The sequence below is a fragment of the Pieris napi genome, chromosome 18, assembly GCF_905475465.1.
Source record: "Pieris napi chromosome 18, ilPieNapi1.2, whole genome shotgun sequence".
Lineage (NCBI taxonomy): Eukaryota > Metazoa > Arthropoda > Insecta > Lepidoptera > Pieridae > Pieris > Pieris napi.
The window spans coordinates 1,937,983-1,959,169 of record NC_062251.1 but is presented as its reverse complement, the minus strand read 5'-3'; the positions used below and the strand labels follow the sequence as shown (position 1 = coordinate 1,959,169).

The window sequence follows — 21,187 nt, the reverse complement described above, 5'->3', positions numbered from 1 at the left end:
TAAACTGAAATTTATTGACTATAATGATTCCTTTTTCAGTCTTTGATTATTTAATTGTAATTAATTATTGACATGCAATCAAAAACTATTTTTTAATAATGCCAAAGAAGTATAACTTCTTACGCGCGTAATTAAGTACACGCACCCTTTTTTTTTCTCTCTTTCCTCCAAATAACGAAAACTCCCTATACAGAAAACAAACGCTCCCTTGAAATTCGTTATAAAAAGTGTACATTGTATTTTATTATACGTTTTTGAGACACGGCTTTGTAATTTGTAATATCAAAGACATTGAAAAACAAATGGGTTTCAAATTTTAACCTTGAAAATTTATTAAACTAAAATAAACACAGCCTTTTAAATAAATGCGAACAGATAAAGAAAACATGGTGCTTAATGAATATATTAAAGTTGATAAAAATTAATTTTCACCGTATCATTCATTTGGATCGAAGTTGTCAATTAAAAATGTTGAAACGTAAAAATTATATTCACGGCGGCGATGATGGGATTATACCATCTCACGTTCATTTGGGTACATTTATGTTATTTCGTGCAAAAAATTACGATACAAAGATCGCTATGGTGAGTAAGAAAACTTAATTTGACGGCTCATTGGTCTAGTGGTTAGTACCCCTGACTGCGAATCCATGCGTTCGATCCCCGGCTGAGACAAACATCGATGTGATGAGCATTTGGTGTTGTGCTTAGGTCTTGGGTGTTTAAATATGTATTTATATGTCTATCTATCTATAATAAGTATCTATATCCGTTGCCTAGTACCCATAACACAAGCTTCACCAGCTTAGCATGGGACTCGGTCAATTGGTGTGAATTGTCCAATCAAGTGAAACCACCGTCCATGGGCATGGCTAGAAGGTTCACAAGTGCGTTGTGGGCGTTTTTATAAAAAAAATTATTACTATTAATAATATTTTTAATATTTCACACTGTTTCACTTTCTAGAATTTTCTTTTGCGAACTAGTCAACTGTGGAATCGACTCCAGCCCTGCGATTCTGTAACTCACTTTTTGAACTCACACAGCGGTTTTCGCATCGGCGGTCGCTCTCAAATCAGTCGTGAATCAGTCATTTTATGATTTGGCATTCTGATAAACAATAAACTACAAGCTCCTACCTTTTCATTATTTTTAATGAAAAAAGTGCGTGCGTAGAAAGTACACGTCAGAAGTTAAACTTCTTTGGCAAACTAATTTTTAACTCTTGTTCATATTTATACAAATCTAAAACTTTAGATTTCCGAGACTTAGGAATTTAATGAATTTAATTGTCATTAAAAGTGTCGAAAATTAATATAAATTTAATATTTATATTTATTTCTTCGTTAATAAAAACACGTGGCATTTTACTTTACATTTCATCATTTGAGATTTCAATAAATTATTTTACATAAAATATAAAATTTTAATACATTCTCTTTACGAAATTTTAATTTAAAAAATATAATTTCTATAAGGTAATTCGCCCTTCTCTCTCTCTCAATCGTTCTCTCCCTTTTCTTCGATAAAAACGCTGCACATCTTCGTGACGTTTCATCCTTAAAAATTTCACCCTCATGCGCCAAGAAGTTTCACTTCAATAATGACTTCTGAAAACTTATTTCACCAACTGGGAGATTGATCCTCCAATAGTGTAGGAGGGCATACTCTCTCAAAGGCCGGCTTCGCACCTACTACTACTACAGTTGTTTTTGGGCGTCTCGTAGGCTCGTTTGCTTACATTATAAAAAAAATACAATTGTCCTACGGAATTGCTAAAACCCCTATCCACTTCAGTACACGGTTGACTAGAAGGCTAGGCTAGGCTTGAGGCTTTTTAAGGCCGGCAACGCACCCACTAAAAACGGGTGTCTATGGGCTGCGAAGACTGCCCTTTTTGGTCGACCCGCAACTCGCAAGCTCGTTTGTCCCCCTATTATATAAAAAAAAATAGAAACTTTACACGCCTTAAACAAACACAAATATTTTTTGAAGTTCAACGGTAGGTACTATTTAGTTTTATAATACAGTGGAATCTCGATACTCGAATGTCAAGGGAAATGGACTTAAGAAGAACTTCGAGATACATATGATTTAACTGCTGAAATTTCGACTTACAGAGGCACGATTTTTATGTGTATTTTTTTATTTGTAGAGTCGAATTTAAATAACAATTCAACTTAAGTTTTGTAGTATATATATATTTTTTACATGTTAAAACGAATTACATAATAATTTAGTAAACTGAACTCTAAAAAAAATTTCAATTTCAAATTCTATTAAATAAGTTAATGTGACAGTTTAAAAAAAGGGTAATATACTACATCTGTTTCACCATATTATTTCAGCGAAGAGTGGTAATAAATTATATCGTTCTAGACATTCGTCAAAATTACCGTCGTAAATCGTAATGTGTCGTCCGTAATTATGTTTGCAGTGTAATAAAAAAATGTAGAGGGGGCCTCATAGCCTAGCGGTCTTATTAAGTAGCAGCTAGGTGAGGGGTACCGGGTTCGATTCCCGGTTCGAGGGCAAGTTTTTAATTTAAATTTGTTCTCGACCTTTGGGAGGGTTGTGCGGTACCGGGCGAGTGCCTAAACCGTACATGGTCGAATTTCTAAGGCAAAAAGCAATTATAAAAATCTTATACTTGACGCTGGCTAATGCACAAACCGTGCCCGAGCCATAAAAAAAAATGTAGGTCGCATAACTGTCACAATTTCAAAGACTATAGACTTTAATTCTGTTCATAGATTGACGCGGATACAGATAAACGAATGACGTATACGGAATTCGCACAATTATCTGTGAACATTGCTCTATCGTTGAAAAAGCTGGGAGTGGGTATAGGCGATGTGGTGTGTGTCTGTAGCGAGAAGAGGATGGAGTTCATGCCTACAATAGTCGGAGTATGCTGTACCGGAGCCAGTTTTGCTGCAGGAGACAATAGCGTTAAGAATGGTGAGTTAAGAGAAATACAAATAAATATTTTAAGTGCACATAAGTATTTAATTTACGAGTTATGTTTGTTTATCTGTAACGCGAACCGTGCCGACTGGCTCCGATACCACCGATCACGCGGGTAGTTCTTTTCATGACGTTGCCTTGGCATATGACCTGACACAAAAGGTTCCTGCAATTGCGCGAATATCAGATGTGGAGGGTCACAAACCATCTTCTGTTGACCTCACATCCAGAGTGGTCCGGTGTACTGTGCGCCTTCCACAGCCCCGCTTTTCGGCACCGTATGGGATGGGACGGGCCTTGAGGGCCCCCAAGGAATGCCTTGGCCCCCAAGGCCTAAATAATGATTTATATATCTACTAGCTGACCTGGCTAACTTCGTTCCACCCTACAACCTTATATCGTTGTTACTTTAATTTAACTTATTTTAGGATTTCATTAATGTTAAGTATTACATTAATACAACTTTTTTGCAAATACAGAAATGTTTTATTGCTTGCCATTGCGAAAGAAGAATGGCAGTTTTACACATTAGGCATCTTCTCTCTAGCGTCTGGAGCTAAGCACTTTCTGATATCCAACATCTTTTGATCAGGATCAAAGCATGGTTATGCATCTCCTCATTCACCTCAAGATCGGAATTTCTTGAACAGATGGCACCATATGGTTTTTGCATTCGTAAAATTTATTTATTTATTTATTGTTATTCGATAACTTATCCGATATTTTATTGCTTATTCTGCTATTCGGGACGGAAACAAATCCAACAAATCAAAAACCATGACAATCGGTCCAGCCGTTCTCGAGTTATAAGTGTTGTAACAAACACGACTTTCTTTTATATATATAGATGCGTAGTTTTGTCAACAGATGGCACCATATATATGGTTTTTGCATTCGTAAAATTAATTAATTAATTTATTGTTATTCGATAACTTATCCGATATTTTATTGCTTATTCTGCTATTCGGGACGGAAACAAATCCAACAAATCAAAACCCATGACAATCGGTCCAGCCGTTCTCGAGTTATAAGTGTTGTAACAAACACGCCTTTCTTTTATATATATAGATGCGTAGTTTTGTCAACAGATGGCACCATATATATGGTTTTTGCATTCGTAAAATTAATTAATTAATTTATTGTTATTCGATAACTTATCCGATATTTTATTGCTTATTCTGCTATTCGGGACGGAAACAAATCCAACAAATCAAAACCCATGACAATCGGTCCAGCCGTTCTCGAGTTATAAGTGTTGTAACAAACACGACTTTCTTTTATATATATAGATGCGTAGTTTTGTCAACAGATGGCACCATATATATGGTTTTTGCATTCGTAAAATTAATTAATTAATTTATTGTTATTCGATAACTTATCCGATATTTTATTGCTTATTCTGCTATTCGGGACGGAAACAAATCCAACAAATCAAAACCCATGACAATCGGTCCAGCCGTTCTCGAGTTATAAGTGTTGTAACAAACACGACTTTCTTTTATATATATAGATCTATAAGATTTTCGTCAGAAGCTCCAGATTCCGTCGCTGCCTCTGCCACCGAAGTGGTTCTGCAGGGCATGGAACTCTTTATTCCATTGGCTGCGGTGCCGATTGGTGGCAAGTCACAGCCCTGGTATAAACGTTCTTGCAAGGCGGCCTCGCGTCGAAAGCGAGAATGCTTTAAGGCATGGGCGGAAGTGGCGATATCTCGTGATGCCATATACGTCGAATATAATTAAGCATATAACTCTGCCTCCAGGTCCTTCAAACGGAAAATTGCTAAGGCTAAGTCAGAGCACGTTGCCAAATTTGGCGAGAGTTTGGCCCACCTCCCTTCGGGGACTCAAGTCTTCTGGTCAAAGCTGTCCAAGGGAATTTTTCAGCCCTCTATTCCACCACTGCACAGTGAGATATTTATACCTCTCATCATCGGACGTCGAGGCAGAATACGAATTTCCGTATCACCTCGATGTCCACCGTTCCACAACTGAGCAGTTTTTGCTACGCACCACCACTATGTGGAACCAGCTGCCCACAGAAGTATTTCCGAACCATTTTGACTTAGTGTCCTTCAAGAAAAGAGAGCACCAATTCTTAAACAGCCGGCAACGCACTCGCGAGCCCTCTGGCATTGTGTGCAAAGTAGTTTTTTTGGACTATGTCTAAGAAGATAGATGTTTTTTTAGTTAAGAGTTTGTTAGCTCCAGGTCATGTTGAAAATGTTCAGTCGTGTTCCTCTCATAGAACGGCGCGCCCGTCGAACAGCAACTATGGCCAATTATGTTAAAATTCTTAAAAATATGTTTACTTATTTCGTAAATTTTATAAATGTTTTTCAGATGCATTTCTTTACCGCTTGAACATCTTGAAGCCAAAAGTTTTGTTCATTTCCCAAACGTCGTATGAAATACATAAACATACGTTGTCCACAATGAACATTGAACATATAGTTATATACGGTAAGGGACCGGAGAAGACTTTTGAAGAGTTCCTCAGTGAAAGTGCTGATGTTGAGGAATTTGAAGCTACGCCAGTAAAGGTAAGCTGTTCACCGGTTATTGAAGTGAAACTTCTTTATCTACGTATGGGAGAAATTTTGTATTGGTATGTTATCTAAAGCTGGCGGCTTCAACACATTTTAACTTTGTGCTTGTGTAGTGTCTGTGAATAAGCGCGAGGCGTCTTGTCACACTGAATATGCATCATGAAAAGACTGTCCGTCTCTCTCGCGCTCGGTCAAGCTTATGAGTATAAAAGAGACAGTTATTGTTTTGCTTTTGCTACTGTTTATGTTGATCTTTACTGTACATGTTGATCTTTTTTCTCATTATTGAAGTGAAACTTCTTTATCGGGGTTGGAAAAAATTTTTATGTAACATTTTTTCGTTACGCGTCACATTTTTCCGTTACGCGCCATCTTTTGAAGTGAAACTTCTTTATCGACGTATGGGAGAAATTTTGTAGCAGGTTACGCGCCATGTTGCTTTTTGAAGTCAAACTTCTTTATCGGCGTTGGAAAAAAATTTACTGTCACATTTTTCGGTTACGCGCCATCTTATTCTTGACCACGGTTGATCCGAAGAGATTAGAAGCCATTAACAAAAATATATAATAACGATAACAATGATAGTAATACTAATAATTCTATTACATTTAATGAAATTCTGTAATAATCTTAGTACTACATAGTAGTACAGTAATAAGTTAAAATGAAATAATTGTATTTGTATTCATGTCTATGAAAATAAAAGCCTTTTGTTAAACTTTATCTAATTAAACTTTATTTAACCAATTTCTGTAAAGTTGCATAAAGTAGATTATTTTTCGAAAAATAAGGTCATAAAGAAGTTTCACTTCTTACGTGTGTACACCCAGTACACGCACACATTTTTATTGAAAGTAATCTTTATTTCTGTTACAACTTTAAATAATTTCTTTGCACCGACTATTAGTCGACACAACACAATACAAGGTAATATACAAAGAGCTATAGAGGGCGGCCTAAGAGCTCAAATATACGAGTCTTTTTTTTGTCCAACTTCGATATTGTTCCCTTTGGAGTAGACTCTTGGGCCGTGGGGTTCAAGCGCACAGACGCTTATTAAAGATTTAAGTTGGAGTTGGAGACCCGAGCTGATGCTTAACGAGTATCGCAATACAGCGAGGAAATGCTGCCAGCGTTAAAGGTACACTGCCACAGGGACCAAACTTCTGGAGATTTCAATGCTAAATCTACAGTGTGGGGGTCTCCAGTATCTGACGAACGTGGTGACGCTTTGTTGGATTGGCTAGCAACTCAAAATTTAGTGTCACTGAATCGGGGTAATGTTCAGACTTGTGTACGTATGAATGGTGGCTCTATTGTGGACGTTACTTTTTCAAGTCCTGCTCTTTCAAGTCGTGTTTATGGATGGAGGGTGTTGTCAGAAGTTGAAACTTTATCGGACCACAAGTACATTCGTTTTGATATCCTCGATTCCACTGTAAGCTTACCGGGTCCTGCTCCATCTGAGATAGGTCCTAGATGGTCCCGAAAATATCTAGACAAAGATGCGCTTACCGAGGTATCCTTAGTAGAGGCTTGGAATCCCAAACCTTCAAATTTTACAATTGATTCTGAGGTAGAATGGTTTAGGGACTCACTGACTCGTATCAGTAACGTTGCTATGCCCCGGATCGGTCCCATCTCACCCAAGCAAAGCGTCTATTGGTGGTCATCTGAACTAGCCCGACTACGAATGGAGTGTGTTAAGGCGCGTCGCCGTTACACGCGTTTTAGAAGAAGGCATCTCAGTTATCGTGATCCGGACGAAGAGGCAAGTTTATATACTTCTTATCAAGAAGCAAAAAGGGCTCTTCGGTTGGAAATAGCTGAAGCAAAGGATAGGGCATGGAAGGAGCTCCTGAACTCTTTGGATCGTGATCCTTGGGGGCGACCGTACAATATTGTCATGAGTAAACTCCGTCCCTGGAGGCCGCCGCTAACATCCACAATGGAGCCGACGTTTCTGGGGATGGTTGTTACATCGTTGTTTCCTTGTGATTCTACTCCTTTTATTAATGTTGACTTCGCTCATTCAGAAGATATTCCTGAGGTGTCAGAGGGTGAGTTAGGGGCTGGTGTTTTTAAAATTCAAAACAAAAAAACCGCTCCTGGTCCAGATGGATTGCATGGAACGGTTTGGGCGCAATCTCTTAATAATGGCTTATTTAACAGATTTCGAGATCTCCTTTCTGATCTTTTGAGGAAAGGCATATTCCCTAATAGCTGGAAAGTTGGACAATTGCTTCTTCTTAGGAAGTTCGGGAAACCGGTAGATTCACCTTCGGCCTATCGACCTATTGTTTTACTTCCTGAGGTGGGCAAACTGTTTGAGCGAATAATTGTCTCGCGCCTCGAGAAGCATCTTCAGACTATTGGTCCAAATCTGTCTGATACTCAATTCGGTTTTCGGCGTGGTCGCTCTACAATTGACGCTTTAGCTAAGTTAAGGGACTTGTGCGAAGAAACTGTCTCTCGGGGTGGGGTTGTGTTGGCGGTTTCGCTAGATATTGCGAATGCGTTCAATACTATTCCCTGGAGAGCGATTATGGATGGTCTCCTTTATCATGGTGTGCCTGTGTACTTACGTCACGTAGTAGGAACTTATCTCTCTGATCGATCGATCATTTTTCCAAGTCGGGAAGGTTGGAGATGCTATCAGGTTCGATGTGGAGTTCCACAGGGGTCTGTTCTTGGGCCCCTTTTGTGGAACATTGGATTTGATGCAGTCCTTCGAGGTAGACTGATGCCAGGAGTAGGTTTAATATGTTATGCGGATGATACACTTGTGACGGCCAAGGGATGTAATTATCAGGAGGCGAGTTTGTTAGTTACTGCTGGAGTGGAAGAAGTAGTGACTCGTATAAGACAACTTGGTCTTCGAGTCGCTCTACAAAAATCAGATGTCATATGTTTCGCTAGGAGGTCACCACCTAGAGGCGCTGAGATAATAGTGGATGGTGTTCATATGGCATTAAAGTCGACGTTGAAATACCTCGGGTTGGTTCTTGACGCCCGATGGACTTTCAAGGCTCATTTTGCTGCCCTGGAACCCAAGCTTGATTCAACTGCAATGGCATTGGGTCGTATAATGCCAAATATCGGTGGGCCAGGCGGGGGCTGTAGGCTCCTTTATGCTGGTGTGGTGCGTGCAAAGGCGCTTTATGGGTGTCCGATATGGGCAGATAAGTTGTCTTTTTACAACAAGGCTTTACTGAGACGGTCACAGCGTAAAGTTGCCATAAGAATTGCTAGGGCATACCGTACCGTATCCTGTGACGCGGCATGTGTCATAGCCGCCACTCCGCCTTGGCATTTGGAAGCTTTGGCTTTGGGTGAAATTTTTTGGAGACGAGCTGAAGCCAGGAGTGGTGGTTTTGACCCACCTCTGGAGGTAGTCAAGGTCTGGAAGGAGGAGTATCGCCGCCTAATTTTGCTAGAATGGAGGGATGAGTTAAGTGAATGTCGGTTTGGTTTACAAACCGTTGATCTTATTCGTCCCTTCTTGAAACACTGGGTGGACCGACGGTGGGGATCGCTTTCCTATCGGCTCGTTCAGGTTCTCTCTGGGCATGGATGCTTTGGGAGTTACCTGCATCGAATCGTTGGGAGAGAGGCGACACCTGCTTGTCATCATTGTGACTGTAGAGAGGATACGGTGAGGCACACTGTTGAGGAGTGTCCGGCTTGGGACGGCTTTCGCTCGGTCCTTGCTGATAGCATTGTTGGCAATCTGTCGCTTCCACTAATTATCCAAAGAATGGTGGAAGCTGACAATGACGGCCCATGGAATGCCTTCAAGGCTTTTTGTGAGGCCGTCATGACTGAGAAAGAGAATGCGGAGCGTCAGCGCGAAAACAATTCTGATGCTCCGCCGGTAAGAAAACGACGACTGGGGCAGCGACGCCGTGCTTTCGCACGTCTGCCCTAAGTTAAGATGCTGATGATTTGTTCGTGGGAGGAGTCACGTTGATATTGTGGCATTCGCGTTTGGCGGGGGTAAGGATAGGGCACAGCTGTTACCTGCCTCCGCCCTTTGGCGAGCCGAAGGCATCCGTCAGGTTTTAGTGGGTAGGTGTGTAAATATTATGTCTGAGTCCCACATAATCCCTGCTGGAGTAAAATTCAGCAGGGATATGCGTAAAAGCATTTCCTGACGTTAAAAAAAAAAAAAAAAAAAAAAAAAAAAAGGGACCAAACTTTTTATTTGCGTATTGTTCCCACGAGAATGTAAGTGCGTGCTCCTATTTCACCATGCCTACTGCTGATAGAGGACAAGTCCGTGTTCAATTTTTTATTATTATCATTAATTAACTATTAATTACTAAAGACATGTGGAACATGATGTAATGGTTGCAGCTCCTTACAGACATTGTATAAACAAAAAACTTGGCGATTAAAACGAGTGGCGGAGAGTTTATTGCCAGTTCTTCTATTCTAGCCCCTTAATTTGAGAAGTGGCAGTAAATGTAAAATTAGAAGCATTTTATATGTATTTCGTTTTGACGTTCATAAGTGTACATTGTGTTACCTAAATGAATAAATGATTATGATTTAATTTTAATGTTATTATTTTCTGTTGCCGCCTTGAAAAGGGATGGGAGGACATCGCTGTAATACAATTCTCGTCTGGCACGACAGGACTTCCAAAGGCTGCGAAATTTACGCATTTGAACTTTATATTGGCTATAACTCAGAGTAAAAGGAAATACCAGAGTTTTGATGTGAACAAGTATGTTTTTATTTATTTATAGATAACTAGCTGGCCTGGCGAACTTTGTACCGCCTAACAGTCGATTCTTTATTTATTTTTTAATACTTATTCTGCAATTCGGGACACCGGTCAAGCTAGTAAGATAAAATAAAAAAAGTTGATAATACATCAAATACATTATGTCAAAAAATAAAAATTTACCTTCCCGGAACCCCTCCACTAACACTTGAACTTTATGATATGGTATTAATGTTCAAATTGCTTTTAAATATTATTACGAATATTTTGTATGGGAATATAGATAAGTTTTGTTTTTAGACTTTTTCACTATTTTTTTTTAATTTTTCTCTCCGTAAGAACCATCCTCGTACTTCAAGGAATATTATAAAAAAAGAATCAGACAAATCGGTCAAGCCGTTTTCATGTTATGTCGTGACAACGGAAAACGGGTTTCATTTTTATATATATATAGATGAGAGGTTGAAACACTAACTTATATAATCTAAGTGTTCCTTATGTATTTATGTTAGAAATAGAAAACAATTTAATGGCAGAACTAGAACTAGAATCACTTAAGAATATTTGGTTCGGTTTAATACACTGAAAAATCTAAGAATATCCAAGATCAATATAATAAATACACAGCGAATTAAAACCGAATGGAGGATAAAAGTTAAGTTTAAGTTCGTGCGTAATTAAGTTTTGGCTTTTGTTTATATTAAACATAATTATTAAAAATAAAAAATTGAAATACCTACGTAAATTTGATGTATGAAAAATGAAATTAAATAAAAACTAAAAATTGGTTGCGATAGGCCGCTCTTGAGGCCGGCACTTAGAAGCCTTCAGGTATTAAGTGTGAGTGAGACCATTTAAAGGCCGGCAACGCACTCGCGAACACTCTGCCATTAAGATTGTCCATGGGTGATTTGACTTAACATCAGGTGAGCCTGCGGCCGTTTGCCCCCTGTTCTATAAATCAAAACAATTTAAAGGCCGGCAACGCACTCGCGAACCCTCTGGCATTAAGAGTGTCCATGGGTGATTTGACTTAACATCAGATGAGCCTGCTGCCGTTTGCCCCCTATTCTATAAATCAAAACAATTTATAGGAATTATAGGCCAGCAACGCACTCGCGAGTCATCTGGCATAGTGGTCCTTGGGTGATTTTACTTAACATCAGATGAGCCTGCTGCCGTTTGCCCCCTATTCTATAAATCAAAACAATTTATAGGAATTATAGGCCAGCAACGCACTCGCGAGTCATCTGGCATAGTGGTCCTTGGGTGATTTTACTAAACATCAGATGAGCCTGCTGCCGTTTGCCCCCTATTCTATAAATCAAAACAATTTATAGGAATTATAGGCCAGCAACGCACTCGCGAGTCATCTGGCATAGTGGTCCTTGGGTGATTTTACTTAACATCAGATGAGCCTGCTGCCGTTTGCCCCCTATTCTATAAATCAAAACAATTTATAGGAATTATAGGCCAGCAACGCACTCGCGAGTCATCTGGCATAGTGGTCCTTGGGTGATTTTACTTAACATCAGATGAGCCTCCTGCCGTTTGCCCCCTGTTCTATAAATCAAAACAATTTAAAGGCCGCCAACGCACTCGCGAACACTCTGGCATTAAGATTGTCCATGGGTGATTTGACTTAACATCAGATGAGCCTGCTGCTGTTTGCCCCCTGTTCTATAAATCAAAACAATTTAAAGGCCGGCAACGCACTCGCGAACCCTCTGGCATTAAGAGTGTCCATGGGTGATTTGACTTAACATCAGATGAGCCTGCTGCCGTTTGCCCCCTATTCTATAAATCAAAACAATTTATAGGCCAGCAACGCACTCGCGAGTCATCTGGCATAGTGGTCCTTGGGTGATTTTACTTAACATCAGATGAGCCTCCTGCCGTTTGCCCCCTGTTCTATAAATCAAAACAATTTAAAGGCCGCCAACGCACTCGCGAACACTCTGGCATTAAGAGTGTTCATGGGTGATTAGAAACATCAGTGAGCCCCCTGTACCATAAGAAAATATGTAAAAATGCCTTTCTTTTTTAGCAAATACGCGGGCTCTATGTCACTGGTGACGCGCGAGTGGTACTACACATATGGTCTTTATCATACATTGAGTTCGTTGGCACTTGGCGCATGCGTCGTGTTCACGAGGGATAATATTATGGAAGATTACCTTCGTGCTATTGAAAAGTATCAGGTAATTATGATGAGGTAATATATATGTAAGGAAAACATATAATTTCCTATACAAACTCTTTTGGAACGAAGTTCCTTATCGCGCGTTGTGAAAGGGGGCTAGACGGAAAAAATTCTTACGAAAAGTTGTCACGACACTTTTTTGCTATTGTAATACACCGGTTCTCTTCCGATCACCGAAGTTAAGCAATGTCGGGCGAGGTCAGTACTTGGATGGGTGACCGCCTGGGAACACCTCGTGATGTTGGCTTTTTTTTCGTAAGATTGGTGTCGAGAAAATGTATCATACTGTTATGATACCAATTAACATATAAATTAATCGAAAGGAATTTCGTTCCATCCGGGTGTCCCTTGACACCTCTAAAGTTTTTATATTTTATTTTTCCTCTTTGCCGTCTGATCGACGATGTTTAATTTGTCACTTGACATAGTACGTATAGATGTAAGATGTTTTAATTTTTTTTATTACTTTATTTTATTTTATAAATCCTAGAATATAGGCTTTAAATGTTGTTTCTTTTGTATTCACAGCTTTTATACTCACAGAGAAACGCAGTTACGCCTTATTTATTCCCAGTACTCGTTTAAGCGATTGATACCATTATATATAACTAGCTGGCGTCCGCGACTGCGTATGCGCAGGATTAAAATAATATTTGTCCAAATGATGTAGCGTTAACATATTTTATCTACTTTAAATACTAGAAGCGATAAAAGAATCTATTTTAGAAATCAATTTATTACTATTAAATGTGCATTTGAAATAAATTATCAATTTTTATTGTAGTTATGATTCACTATTTTTTCTATAATAGCTTACACATAAGATATAGATGTCACCGTAAAATTGTAAACACCGTTAGATTGTAATCTATCTCGCGAGATTGTAAACTGTCGAAACTGGCGTGGTATATACGTATTCTGTTTTACCATTCAGCGCGCGAGGTCCGATCCGTTTCACAATTTGACGGTTTCACTTCGATAGATTACAATCTACCGAATAATTATACGTTAAATTGTAAGCAGTACGCTGAGGTTCACAATCGACAGTTTATAATCTCGCGAGATAGATTACCATCTATCGGTATTTACAATTTAACGTTAACATAGATATATCTCGTGGCGGGCTTTTTTGTAGCACTATCACTTCATAGTATAAAACAAAGTCGCTTTCTTTGTCCCTATGCATGCTTAAATCTTTAAAACTACGCAACGGATTTTGATGCGGTTTTATTAATAGATAGAGTGATTGAAGAAGAAGGTTTATATGTATAATAACATCCATTAAATATGGATGGAGAAATTAGAAATACTGTTATTTTGTAAATCGTAAATAATTACATTTTTTCCGCTTACATTGCGAACCCTACGAGATTTATCAAAATAATGTACATGTCACCGTAAAATTGTAAAAACCGTTAGATTGTAATCTATCTCGCGAGATTGTAAACTGTCGAAAGATTGTGAACCTCAACGAACTGCTTACAAATTAACGTATTATTATTCGGTAGTTATATGAAATTGTTGGGAAGTAAAATTAATCTGTAATTGACCAAAGAAGTTTGAATGATAACTAAGTTAGTGTAGTACAATCTACCGAATAATAATACGTTAAATTGTAAGGAGTACGCTGAGGTTCACAATCTTTCGACAGTTTATAATCTCGCGAGATAGATTACAATCTAACGGTGTTTACAATTTTACGTTAACATACATACTAAGTATTGTACACATTGAAACTACAGAAAACTCCGCAATGGTCTATCTCTCATGGATATCCCAAAAGAATTTATGAAATATCTTATATGTGTGCGACAATTAGTGCCTATAAATTTCTTTTTCAGATAAAGAACCTCCAGATCGTCCCTAATAGTTTGATAGACATAAAAAATTGTCTAAATGGTGAAAAATATGATTTATCATCTGTAGAGTATATTCATAGTACCAGTTTACCTATTAGTAAACATTTGATTACTGGTGTCAAAATCATGTAAGTTATTTTCTTTTTTCACCAGTTTTATTCTAAAAAAAAGGGTGCGTGTACTTATGTACGCGCGTAAGAATTTATACTTCTTTGGCATTATTAAGAATAGTTTTTGATTGTAAGCAAATAATTAATTACAATTAAATAATCAAAGACTGGAAAAGGAGTCATTATAGTCAATAAAGTTCAGTTTACATTTGAAAAATTAAATAAATAAATTTCTATTATTAGTCGAATGTTGTTTTTAAATTATGTCCAATGCCGTAGCATCTACCGTGGGCAACTTCATTCTGTTAATTTTGTGTCTCGGTGCGCGCGCATCGTAAAATTTCACTCTCATCAATTTTTCATAACGCGCCTAAAGAAGTATAACTTCAAAAATTATGTTGACGTATCCTTTAGAGTGAATTAAATGAGCTGCAGCTGAGTTTCATTATCGGACGTCAAGGAAGAAAACAATACCATCCGTATCACCACGACGTCCGCCGTTCCACAACTGAGCGTTTTTTAAGGCAGTTTTACCACCACTATGTGGAACCAGCTGCCCACTGAAGTATTTCCAAAGCAATTCGACTTAAGTTCCTTCAAGAAAAGAGTTTAGGCGCGTGAGGGTAAATTTTTCGAACGTCACGTAGATGTGCAGCGTTTTTTTTCTTTAGAAAGATGTGTAATAGAATTGTATAATATTGTGATGCAATTATTAATACATAACAATATTATTATTATTTTATTAATTACTTAAGATGTCATGTGGAACATGGTGCAATGGTTGCAACTCCTTACAAACGTTGTGTAAAACAAAAAACTTGGCGATTAAAGAGTGGCGGAGAGTTTATTGCCAGTTCTTCTCTTCCGTTCTACGCCCTTGATTTAATAACTGGCAGTAAATGTAAAATTAGAAGCAATTAATATGTATTATTTGACGTTCATAAGTGTATATTGTGAACAAATGATTTTGATTTGATTTTTAAATATTAAAGAAACAGAATACTTAAAATTTTAAATTTTAGCTTTCCCAACATCAAGGATCTAAAACAAAGCTATGGAATGACAGAATTAGGTTGTGTTATACACAAGGAAATCCCGAAGGGGGACAAATTGGGGACCGTTGGGACGGCCTGCGTGGGGACCGTTATAAAGGCGAGTGAAAGGCGATAAAACAACTATATGTTTATAGCATCTGTATCTTAATTTAAAAAAAAAGGGTGCGTGTACTTACTTATGTACGCGCGTAAGAAGTTATACTTCTTTGGCTTTCTTTATTTTTTTGAAATATTAAATAATTAATAATAAATATTTAACGTTAATAATTTAATAATATTTAATATATTATTCAATTTTTAATTAATATTAATTATTATTATAGTATTCATTTAATTTAATAACTAGGTATGTTTCATAACCTTTTAACTATGTAACAATAGGTCTTTGTGAAAAAGCATTGCTAAATTTCTTTGAAAAAATAATTAAAACTCCTTTATTTGTTTAAAAGGTACTACAAAGGTCATTATGGTCATTCAAAATTCTTGGCATAGCTGCTAACTTCACGCATATTCTATTTCTTTTTACTTGTAGATTGTCTTATTCCCACCTCGCTCGCGCACGCTCGCCGCCCGGCTGGTTTAAAAACTTCATACTGATAATTTTGTGTCACGGTGCGCGCGCATCGTAGAATTTCACTCTTACCAATTTTTCAAAACGCGCCTAAAGAAGTATAACTTCAAACAATCTAAACTCTATCCATAAATCACTTTAAAAAATCAAACACAAACTACACGCAATACTCGTCGAGCGAGTTTGCTTATCTTGCCGAAGCCGCGTATTTGAAGAAGTCTATTAAGTATGAGGATGTGCAATTATTTAATCAATTACCGTCTAGTAATATTAGCGCGTTTAACCAATTCAAAAGGGCATTAAAGATATCAGAATGAGCCTAGACTAATTGGTACGGCTGATGGCGACGTGTATCTCGTTCGTGTATATTAAGTTTCTCATGTAAATAAAAATAAATGTGAGCCGTCACGGGACGCCTGGCAGATGTGAAACATCGACATTATTTTGTAAAAGTAATATGCGAAAAGAATAGATTGTGATAGGAAATAAATATGTCATAATGATAAAATAAAATATTACGATTTTTTTCCAGATAACGATGACTATTTATTGAATAAACATTTATTTTCATTAAATACAAAAATTTACGAATTTATTTCAAATCGTGACTACTTAATTCGTTTAATCAGTGACTTCGAAATACACACACCGTGCACACTACTGCATTTAGACTGTATATATATATATACATACTAGCATATAGCGTGGCAACGCGTCGCCACGCCAGAAATTTTTGTAATGAGAAATAAAGTTCCTTAAACATTGATGTGTAATCTTGTGTTTTTTCCTAGGTGGTTGATATGAAAACAAATGAAGCGCTTGGGCCGAATTGTCGCGGAGAGATTCGATTTAAATCTTTGTCTTTGATGGCTGGTAAGTTTACTTATTGGAATTTTAATTTTGTAATTGTTCGTACGTATCATTGTTCAAGTATTACGTAAGCAGATTTACTGCAATTTACCCCCCCCCCCCCTCTTGTCAGCAAAAGTAAGCTAAGCTCTCAAAAATACAAAATACGTACATAAACGAAGTAATTTTTTGTAGGAATCCTCGTAAATGCATTTCGTTTTCAAGCATAGACAATGTGCGGGAAATATCTGTAAAAAAGTAAATAATTACTGTTGACGTATCACCAAATAAGAAAACAAACGAACGGATAATAAGGAGGTTTTTATAAATAAATGGCGATTCTGAGTACAAATAAGTTTAAATTTTCAGGTTATGTTGGTGAATCAAATCGTGATTATTTGGATGAAGAGGGGTTTTATAAGACCGGTGACGTTGGGTATTATGATGATGACAAATATTTTTATATCGTGGATCGAATCAAGCAATTGCTGAAGTACAAAGGAGCAACGGTATTAATTTAATACTTTCGCTTTCTAGAAGTAGACCAGGTATCTCCACTTGGCATGGTCCTCCACCTCTTGTTTCATCTGCTTTCATGACATTCCCTTGCTAGTACGTCCTGGCTTTTGCCCTGGTACGAGAACGCCTATCCAACCCGTCCTCACCATCCAATTGTCAATCTTCCTCGTAAGGGGGTGTTGTAAAATGTAACGAATTTTGGGGGGGGGGGGTTTCTCTTGTAAAACGTTACAATGCGGGGCGGGGATCGAATTACGCGTTATTGATAATATTATTTTCGACCTTACAGCACATAATGGTAACTTCTAGGTATAAAGAGTCACTGGGTAGTCACAAAATGTTTTACTATTTGGTACAGAAAAACGTTACGTCGCGTTACATGGGAGGGGGGGGTGGATTGTCAAGAACCTCCAAAAATTGGCGTAACGTACAACGTCTCTCATTTATCCATTGTCCATGGCCAAACCAAAGTATTCCTTTTCATATCCTGGTCACTACATCTTTCTCACTAAGAAATCTTAGAGTCACTTATTCACGAAAAGCAGCATCGCCAGCTAAAGTATTGTAGAGGAAAGAAGATGCTACTTTTGCTCTGACCTATAGGATCCTCCATCAGTCTTAATATCACTAAGACCTGAGACCGCTATGGAAAGGTCTATAATTTTTTTGGAGGCTCATCTGATGTTAAGTGATACCGCTCATGGACAACGATGCCAGAGGGCACGCGAGTGCGTTGCCGATCTTTAAATTGACTAATGTATTGTTTTAAAGAACAGGGGGCAAACGGACAGGAGGCTCATCTGATGTTTAGTAATACCGTCCATGGACAACGATGCCAGAGGGCTCGCGAGTGCGTTGCCGGCCTTTAAATTGTTTAATTATTGTTTTATAGAACATAGGGCAAACGGGCAGGACGCTCATCTGATATTAAGTGATACCGCCCATGGAAACTTAATCACTGAGGGCTCGTGAATGCGTTGCCGGCCTTTAAATGGTTACATTAGGTCGGAGGAAGAGCAAGAGCGTATTAAAAATTGTGCTGACGTTACACATATTTTATATTATCTGTTGACTTATTAGATTTCTCCAGCTGAAGTAGAGATGGCGCTAGTGAAGCATCCGGGATTGAAAGACGTCGGCGTTACGTCACATCCGTTTAGCGAAGCGCCTGTTGTATTCGTAGTGACTCAACACGGCTGTGACGTCACATTACAAGAAATGAATGATATTCTTCACGTTGAGGTAAAAAAGTTATACTTTAGTATGCCTGGTCTGTGCTAAAAACTAACGACCTTCGTGGCTCGTTTTTTGTCCTCTGTGAACAGTCAAGAGTCAATTGTCTATTACAGATATTTTTTCTACTCTATTGTTGCAAAGATTTTGCATCTAAATTTTTTACCGCGAACTTTTTTCTTAATAGGTACTCTATATTCGTCTTTTTAAAGCTATCACAATACATTTAGGTCTTTAGAAATAGTAATTGAGATAAAGTAGTGTTTTTAAAAAGATTTTTTTTTAGTCTGTCTTTATATTAACGTGGAAAGAGAGAGTTAGGCCGTTTCTCCACTGCTCCGGTCCGGCAAACGTTAATTACCGATCCGATTTAGAAACTAACAACAGTACTTACGTGCTTCTCCACTACTCCGGCATCCGGTTTTTAACGATCCGATAACTTGCTAGATCGGAACGCGGTGTTTTATCGGTCCAAGTATATCCAAGAGGTTATAAATTATTATTCATAGGTTTATTTATAGTTTCTTGAATTTGAAAGAATCTGGATAACCCGGACCAAACCAAATTATGTTGCTATTTATTTATATTTTTATACCATAGTATTAGTGAACTATTTATTAAGTAGATTTTAATATTTCAAGATAGACAATTTAAAAAAGTAATAAACTAGCCAGGGCAATAAACTATTTAGAATATAGAACGTTTTATTAATAAAATTAAGTATATGGGTTTTAGTTAATATAAGTGTTGCATGATAAATACACAAGTATCGATTATTGTCGGATCGGATATAGTGGAGAAGCGCAATCCGGCCTTCCGATATTTTTCTCATGACTCATTCCGGTATCCGACGTCGGACCGGAGCAGTGGAGAAAGGGCCTTAGTGTGTAATAGATACTCAACTGAAACAAACTGCTAAGCCATCCCTCACAGTTTTGCATTCAGGTAATCCTAATTAATAAAAACAGTAAGAAACGAAAGAGATACGTATTTGTAATACAAAAATTAAATCTAAATCAAAACAGAAAAAATAAAAAACAAATGCTTCCCACTGATCTTGGTCGATTTCAGGATTTTTATAGTAAATTTTTATGTAGATTTTGATTGTTTAAGAGAATGAATGCATGAAAAAAATGTTAATTAGAGTTATGTAACCTTACATATATATATTTTCGTTAAAAATTATAAATATTCGTTTCGTTTTTCCCACACTCGTAAATCTTAATATATATAAATTACATGTCACGTTGTTTGTCCGCTATGGACTCCTAAACTACCGAACCGATATCAATCAAATTTGCACACCGTGTGCAGTTTGATCCAACTTAAAAGATAGGATAGCTTACATCTCATTTTATACCCGCAATGTAATTTTATTGCAAATTATTTGTTTATTATTTGATAGTCACAATTCTAACAGATGGCGCTGTGTGGAAAGTACCAACGTTTCACATAAGCTACAATTTAATGGCATAGCCACCAAAAAAGCATGGTGGTCCCCATGACTGGTGTTCTTCTACCGTTTCCCTTGAATAGTTTGCTACTATGTAATTTAAGAAAAACCTTAGCCACAGCAACGCTTGGCCGGTCTGCTAGTTGTAATATATAACATTATCGTTTCCGATAATGTCCAATACGTCACTTTTATTCTTTACAGGTAACAATAGTGTCACTTAGATTTCAGACCCCTTCAATCCTTCTTCAGTAAACGTCCGAAAACAGATAAAAATATTTTTAATAACTGATGAAAATTCATTTTCTTTCAGATGCCAACAGCCAGTTTATCAGAAATTAGATTTGTTGCGGCAATACCTCGAGGCGTTGGAACGAAAATTGACAGAAACGCGTTGAAAAACATGTTAAAATAGTTTTTATATATCATGATTTGTTTTATATATAAATTATATTATGAAAAAGTTGTTTTACCTATAACGTTCCTAAAGACTGCGACTATAAAAAAAAATGTGTGCGTGTACTAAGTGTACACACGTAAGAAGTGAAACTTCCTTATGACCTTATTTTTCGAAAAATGATCTACTATATGCAACTTTACAGAAATTGGTTAAATAAAGTAAAATTAGATAAAGTTTAACAAAAGGCTTTTATTATCATAGACATGAATACAAATACAATTATTTCATTTTAACTTATTACTGTACTACTATGTAGTACTAAGATTATTACAGCATTTCATTAATTGTAATAGAATTATTAGTATTACTATCATTGTCATCGTTATTATATATTTTTGTTACTAATGGCTTCGAATCTCTTCGGATCAACCGTGGTAGAGACAAGAAAAAGATGGCGCGTAACCGAAAAATGTGACAAATGTGTGTAATTTTTTTTCCAACGCCGATAAAGAATTTTGACTTCAAAAAGCAACATGGCGCGTAACCTGCTACAAAATTTATCCCATACGTCGATAAAGAAGTTTCACTTCAAAAGATGGCGCGTAACGGAAAAATGTGACGCGTAACGAAAAAATGTTACACTAAATTTTTTTCCAACCCCGATAAAGAAGTTTCACTTCAAAAATACGTG

The 21,187-nt window shown here is 37.3% G+C and overlaps 1 protein-coding gene and 1 pseudogene across 2 annotated transcripts; both read left to right on the top strand.

Moving 5' to 3' along the window:
• The first annotated feature begins 464 nt into the window (after positions 1 to 464).
• LOC125058751 (luciferin 4-monooxygenase-like) lies at positions 465 to 20,683 on the top strand. Of its 2 annotated transcripts, XM_047662907.1 has the most exons (12): positions 465 to 585; positions 2,754 to 2,961; positions 5,310 to 5,509; positions 10,108 to 10,244; positions 12,292 to 12,445; positions 14,289 to 14,434; positions 15,439 to 15,568; positions 16,834 to 16,915; positions 17,261 to 17,400; positions 18,491 to 18,652; positions 20,410 to 20,529; positions 20,576 to 20,683. In XM_047662907.1, the coding sequence occupies exons 1-11, from the start codon at positions 469 to 471 to the stop codon at positions 20,509 to 20,511; spliced, it is 1,578 nt and encodes a 525-aa protein (XP_047518863.1). In that variant the 5' UTR covers positions 465 to 468; the 3' UTR covers positions 20,512 to 20,529; positions 20,576 to 20,683. The 2 variants fall into 2 exon arrangements, with proteins under 2 accessions (XP_047518863.1, XP_047518862.1); XM_047662906.1 differs by lacking the exon at positions 20,576 to 20,683 and having other exon boundaries at positions 20,410 to 20,553.
• On the top strand, positions 12,575 to 12,694 carry LOC125058990 (annotated as a pseudogene).
• Positions 20,684 to 21,187: the final 504 nt, after the last annotated feature.